The sequence below is a fragment of the Salvelinus namaycush genome, chromosome 2 (assembly GCF_016432855.1).
Source record: "Salvelinus namaycush isolate Seneca chromosome 2, SaNama_1.0, whole genome shotgun sequence".
NCBI classification, from domain to species: domain Eukaryota; kingdom Metazoa; phylum Chordata; class Actinopteri; order Salmoniformes; family Salmonidae; genus Salvelinus; species Salvelinus namaycush.
The window spans coordinates 15678862-15686146 of NC_052308.1; the positions used below are offsets into that span (position 1 = coordinate 15678862).

A 7285-nucleotide genomic window follows, 5' to 3' on the forward strand; every position below is an offset into this window, starting at 1 on the left:
GGTTTGCTGGACGTTTACATTATATGCCCACCCATCCGTAGCAAAAAAGTAGTAAGTCGTTGAAAAGTTGCAAATCAGCAAAATATTTTCATGAAGAGATTCAAACTCACAATCTTTGCTTTGCTAGACATTTATGTTCTATGACCACCCATCCACTCACAACCATACCAAACATAACATATCATACTATTTTGAGTGTCCCGGATTCAATTAAATATTGAATTTATGTTTACTATGTTAAGTCTAGTCTATGAGACCAGGCTGACGGAAGACACCTGGGTGGGAGACAGTGGAGAATAAAACCATCAGCAAGATTTTATTTGTCTTCTGTCCTGGAACAGTCTTTATAGACTCATGGGAACAACACCAGATATTTAACTTGTGATTTATGTTATTTTGAACACCTTACTTTTGTGACATGTAGCCTATGAAAAGTGGCCACTCTAACCAGTTCAGCCAGAATGCTTGTAATACATTTGGTATGTTTGAACATGAACATATTTGCCCATATTCCAATAAATAGACTGCCTACATGGTCTAATGTTTATGATAATTGATTTACAGAATGGTGACCAAGACCAAGCAGCTGATGCTCACGTGTTTTTTTTTTGCAGTATGAAATAACGGGGGTGCAAAGGGTAGGTGGAAGGAGTCAGGCTGTTGTCACATGGTTTGTGTTTGCTGCCTGGTTAGTGGGAGTGGTTGAGACATTTTATGAGAGAAGTTGAACAGTTATGTATTAAATCTTCAGAAACCTCAAAAGTTGAAGGGGACCACAACATCTGCATTGCATTGGCCTGAAAATATGGAAATTCCTGCCGTAAACCTCAAGGTAAAGTCGGTTGTTAACATGTTTGTAATAGTTGTAAGTCATACATACAATGCTAACTTTATTTACACTGTTCTTACTTGATACGCACTTCGACAGTATTTACATGATTTTATTAACGCGTCACATCAGCCCGGTTACAGTTACAGGAACATAAGCGCTCTGTCATTGTAGACTAAAAATAGCAACAATTGTGTAACAATCTTCTCCCTTCTATTGCGTGAAATGACTCAGTCAGGGCTTATCACGAGATGCTGAATTCCTGGTTTAACTTCTCCAATCAATTCACGTTCTTAATTTATTGTAAATCACTGATCGTTTAATGAAATGTCAGGCATCCGTTATCAATTCAAGTGGAGTTGACGCAAATTGCCCCATTGGGCACTAAAAATGTGAAAATCACGTGTATGATGTTGACTTTCTTTGTCCCCACAGGCCATAGTACTAATGCACTGGCTACTGACCATCTGGTGAGTAAGTGGGTGGGTTGGCTCCTCTCAAGGGTTTTTCATACACCTGTGGAATTTCGCTTGTATCCGACTCCAACTGAGGAAAGTGGTCTACATGGTTCACTTGTGTTGCGTTTTCTCTATGGATGGCTGCACAAACATAATGCTCTACCTGAAGACTTCATAGTTACAGTCAGTCACACAAGAGGTGGACTTTAACCACAGGCTGATAATGGACTATTTCTCAGCTACATGCTTTGCCTCCAGAGTTTGTCAAATACAGTTGTCAATTTGGAGATTTATATTAGGCCTACTCTTTTAGAGACGCTAGTGTATGCTGAACATTTGGAAGTGTCTGTTGGTATTTTTTTACTGTGTGTGGTTCCTAGGGGCTGCATGGCCTGGCTACCCCCCTCCTATGCCTGGGGGAACTTCAGTGTCTTGGCTGTGGGTGTGTGGGCCATCGCTCAGAGGGACTCCATCGATGCTGTACTTATGGTGAATCACTTCCTCAAACTCCTGTACCATCTCAGACAGAAAATGCCAAAGAATAACCCTCAATTACACACATTACATAAAATGACATCGGAGCTCCAGTCCGCCCACATTAGTCGCTGCTCAACACCATAGTAAATCATGGCGTTGAGTTTAGTCGGCTAGCTATCAATAAGAATCATCCTACCTCATCAGGCTCTTATACTCATTTGTCTAGTTTCTCCATCTGCATTTCTCTTTCAGTTTCTTATTGGGATTGCAGTGACAATACTGACGGACATCATCCATTTTGGGATCTACTATCCGCTGGCCGAGGGTCTAGCAGAGAGGAACAGGGACACATTCCGCTTCAGTGCGGGCATGGCCATCCTGGGCCTGCTACTCAAACCTGTCTCTTGCTTCTTCGTCTACCAAATGTACAGAGAGCGCGGAGGAGATTACAATGTCAACTTTGGTGAGTAGAGGCAGCAGGCGTTAACCATTAGTTTGCAGTAGGGCTAGTTACTCACTGTCACTTCTAATGGTAAAAATATGTTTTCAGGGTTTGTAGAAATAGTCTCAGGACTATCCCTGGACTGGTATGGACAAAGTCTGAAGCATGGTGTGATGTGATATCATTCTAGTGCCAAGGAGTTGTTGAGAGGAAATAACATTCTCCAGGCTATAATCTTGCCTGGGCTGTTTTATGTCGTTGGCCATGAGAGGATTGTAGTGCACAGGCTGGCTGCTCAGAGCCTTTGTGTAAAACTGTACTGCAGGCAGATCAAACCAGAGTCAAGCTAATTGAGTTACAGAGACGGTCACAAGACAAATGCGCCTGAGACACCCACTAACTAGTGGACCATCCTAGCCAGGTCACATATCATCGATTAGCAAAATAATCTGATTGGAGTTCCTCTGTCTTTCCCAGCTAATTGGAAGAATACAGTATACAGTAAAGGACAATTAGAAAGTGGAATCTATAATGGCAGTGGCAGAACCCATTCCCTTCTCAACTTGATCTAAGTCAAACTGAGATGTTAGCACAACACAAGTCCTGGGTGTTTTTGCAGAGGTTTGATGACTGTTCTCTCAACCTACTGGAACAGGAATGGCATGTTATGTTGTCCCGTAGAGCAGTAGGACATGCCTGAAATCCATTTGAATGGTGTGTCCATACTAGATCATTTGATGGTTCTGTCAGGCCTTGTTACCCTGAATAGACAAAGATATGTTTTGTCAAAAGTTGTATAAGTTGATCAACCCAATTTGACTCCCATGTATATTCAAATAAGAATAGAGCATTAATGAAGTTGACTTGGCTGTGGTAAAGTTGAATGAAGCACAGCAGGGACATGTGACTTTGATTGGAAACTAGGTGATTAATATAGTTAATGTTCTTCTAAGTTTTCAAGGTCTCTTTTAAATGCTCTCTGATTGCTTGACATGGGGGGGGGGGGGGGGGGGGCTCTGGGATCAAGGTGGCGTCCTGCAGTGCTATACACAAAGGAGAAGGCAATCAAGGTGTGTGTCGATTTTAAAACCATTTAACGCTGATAAGTACAGGACATTATGTAGAATTACAGTACCAGAAGTTAGTATTTTGATTGGCAGTCATAAAAACACTTCTCACATTACTTTGCCCCTTGACATTACTTACAAGAAATTAGGCTGAAGTCTATTTCTTGTACCAGCGTTTCTATAAGCATTCAAGTGCAAAATGGCTGCCGTGCATCACCCTTCTACATTATTACACATGATAACAAAGTAAACCATTTATTTATTCCACTTTCATCAAGAATATTAAAGGTAAACTCAGCAAAATTACATTGCCATCAGCAGCACTGCAGAAATTGAGACTAGATGCAAGACTTCGCCCTCACACACACAGTATCTGTGAACGTGCATGGGTTCGCTTCACGCTCTTCGCAGCATGGTAGCTTGGGCACCAAAACAGAGAAGTTGAACCTCGCACTTCAGTGCGCTCAGTTGTTGTGGAAATTGACCAACTATGCTGTTTACTTTCTGCATCTACGTCATATCTTAGTCTAAATTTAAATCAGGGCACAAAACCCTGTTATAGTCAGCTTTCGTCTTCCCATACCAAACATCCAATTGTCACCATTTCACTAAACCTCACACTGTCGCACTACTAGTGATTGAATGTTGTCTTTAGCTTTCTGTCTGTGAGTGGAAACAATCCTCTGTCTTGTCTGTTGTATCTCTGTTCTGACCCTGTTTGCGTTTTGTCTCCACCTTTCCCCCTTCTGCTGCTTGCCTCTGACCCCTCAGACTTAGACACCTCAGTGGACAGTCGCTGCACCACGGATAGTGCCGACAGTGCCTTTATCGGCCGCCGCTACTGATCCTCATCTTCTTTTTCATCATTCCTTTATTTCCATCAATCCTCCCCTCACACAGGAAGTAAGGGAAACTGCTGGGCTGAAGAACTACAGGCCTGCCTCTACTTCTTGTCCTGTTTTCTGACTGTCCAGTCTTACCTCTTGCCACATGACTCCAGTATCTGTGTTTGTGTCCTATCATCCTCCTATGCCAATCACACATCTGCTTGTCACTCCTTCCTAAAATTCTGAAAGTGACATCTGTTTCACTCCATGAAAATGATCTTTACATATTCTTGCTTGATGTTTGTGCTTTTGTTTGATTTAATGTTTTTATGACTTTACGAAGTAAATAATATTTGACTGCATCTATTTATCAGAATAAGGTTGAATATTTAAGGTCATAAATGGATGATTTGAGATTAACAACTTTGTGCACTTATATATCACGGTGTTAGACTTTCAAAATTTTATTTATGCAGACATTTTAAAGTAATATTTTTAATAAACGCTATTTAAGTGAAAATGCTCAATCTATTTTTGCGTCAGTGTTTTCGTTATCTGATTTTCATTATCCATAGTGGTTGAACGCTAAGGTTGGCTCTTATAAGATGTTGTGCCCAACATGTTGGGCACTCAATTTCTATGTTCCCAGGTTTGGTTTTAGGCAGCCATTGGTATTCTGTCTGAGTGACCATACAGGACTGGGCGACTGTTCAGTATGCACTAGTGGTTCATCATGAGTGAATACTGCAGCCTGTAGGATTATCCCCACATATTTCCTCTTCAAAAGTGTGTTCTAAATCAAGTTTGTTTGCGATGTGGTGTTTTGAAGGGACTCTCATATACAGGGGTTTCAGTGTAAACAATTCCCAAGGAGTTTGGCTTTGTAGATATCCATTCCTTTTATCTCCTGGGTGGTGTTCTGTTCCTCCCTTTTCATTCTCTATCATTTGACTGTGGGTCACCTGACTGTGGTAGTCACACACACAATCATAGCTGTGTTAGTGAGTCCTGCAGCTTGGTGTCATTGAATGTAATTCAATTGTAATTTGCCATTTTCTGTATGAACGTTCAACCTTAACATGGAGGTTGATGTTGGGTTTTATGTTGAAACAATGATAAAAACATTTGACAGTTTAATGTTCTGTGTATCAGCTATATTTTGAAAGATCTCTTGTCTCTACACAGCAGGCTTCCCCAGTGTAACACGAAACAGAGATGCTTACCAGTCCATTGACCAGCAGGACCAGTCCACCAGCTCAGCCAACCCCTTCAACCAGGCCGAGGGCACCAAGCCTGGACCACCACACTCCTGAGATACAGCACTCACTTTATTCTCTTGGAATTACATGGTGTCATGAAGACATCCATAATGTTTTTCCATACGTTTTTTTTCCTTTCATATGGGTATTTGCGAACTGCAAAAGACCTTTTGTCCTGAGCTTTATTCAATCCCTTACCAGTAATGCTTCGTTCTAAATACTCACTGTCATGGTAAAATAATATGATCTGCTTACTGTATGCTTGATGCTCAGGGTAATGTCACATACCTTGGAGAAGTGAAGTTTTTGAATTTTATGGTGTAGTAATAACAGTGGGATAATACAGAATTATACAGCGGAGTTTGCCTGCCCTCTTACCAATATCTACCCTGTCCTAAATGCTACTATATTTCTTACTTTATTTAAAAGATGCCTGATGAAAGGTCTGTGTTGTCCTAACCCTTGAAGATGGACATGAGCGTTTACAACAGTATTATTGCCAGTGTTTGGAATAACCAGTGCTCTGGTTTTGTGTTATTTTTAGCAAGCCTTATGTTAGTGTATCATAAGCTATTCTCAGCACCACCATCTACTCAGATCAAAATGTATTGAAGATAATGTCAAATAGAGAGGTTAATGGTGGTGCAGTTTGTAAACCCTTCCATTTGACTATTCATTTTAACACAATCCTGTCAGACATTTCCAGTTTTACCTCAATCTGACTATGTGACAGAGCATTACAGCTTTCAGGGAGGACTTGTATCTCTTTGTTGTAAAGTGAAATATAACCCTCTAATGTTAGATCCTGTTTCAGGATCAGGAGTGTTTTGAAAAGGTCAAGATGTAGAAAGCGTGCAAGTCATTTGGTCTGCAACGGTTCTTTGACATTCTTTATTGAAACTAGTTCACTGTGAGTATACTTTTAAAATCAGAATTAAGAATGAGAGACTTTCTGCCTTCTATACCTTACAGGTAGGATTTACCTCTGAGCTGAGAGAGAAGCAGATGCCTGTTACAGCCTAGTAAATATGAACCAGGAAGAACAACTATATTCCTGGTTGTGATTTGCATAGTTTTGTCAGTGTTTAACAGGGCACATTCCTTGTAAAATGTTAGCACTTGTGTCCTCAATCATTCCAAATGCATAATTTTTTTTATGTACCTGATCAATTTTGTAAGATTTGTGTCTTTGCCTTTCATGTGTAAATGCACTAAAGCCTTCGTCAAAGAACACTACTCTTATCTTTACATTGACTGTGAAGCAATTTTCGTGAACAACTGTGTTTGTCCCAGCAGTGTTGAGTTGTTCTCTTGAGAAAATACAGACACTCTTTATTGATCTGAATGAGTTACAAGCCATATTGATTTGAGTAACATGGGTGAATACCAAACATTCACAACCTTGAAATTCTATCCACAAGTTAATAAAAAAACTACAGCTCTGGCATAATTTACATTTTTCATGGAGTGTTTTATTGAAGTATTATCCAGGGTTGAGAAAAATATGCATAATGTACTTTAAAAAAACTAAATGCTGCAGTACTTGCACTTACAACCAAATGTTATACCCTTGCACTTGTCTATGAAAACACTAGACAATTAAACGGTTTTCTACACTTAACAAAAATATTAATGCAACAATTTCAAAGATTTTACTGAGTTACAGTTCATATAAGGAATTTAGTCAATTGAAATAAATTAGGCCCTAATCTATGGATTTAACATGGCTGGGAATACAGATATGCATCTGTTGGTGACATAGACCTTAAACAAAAAGGTAGGGACGTGGATCAGAAAACCATTTAGTATCTGGTGTGACCACCATTTGCCTCATGCAGCACGACACATCTTCGTGTGAAGTTGATCAGGCTGTTAACATTCAATTATCTGGCAACAGCTCTGATGGGCATTCCTACAGTCAGCTTG

The 7285-nt window shown here is 40.1% G+C and overlaps 1 protein-coding gene across 2 annotated transcripts; it reads left to right on the plus strand.

Annotated features, from left to right (window-relative positions):
• The first annotated feature begins 661 nt into the window (after positions 1–661).
• On the plus strand, positions 662–6809 carry LOC120059407 (angiotensin II receptor-associated protein). 2 transcript variants are annotated; one of them, XM_039008444.1, is made up of 5 exons: positions 662–832; positions 1265–1299; positions 1668–1776; positions 2017–2227; positions 5289–6809. In XM_039008444.1, the coding sequence occupies exons 1-5, from the start codon at positions 806–808 to the stop codon at positions 5411–5413; spliced, it is 507 nt and encodes a 168-aa protein (XP_038864372.1). In that variant the 5' UTR covers positions 662–805; the 3' UTR covers positions 5414–6809. The 2 variants fall into 2 exon arrangements, with proteins under 2 accessions (XP_038864372.1, XP_038864363.1); XM_039008435.1 differs by having other exon boundaries at positions 665–832; positions 5286–6809.
• Positions 6810–7285: the final 476 nt, after the last annotated feature.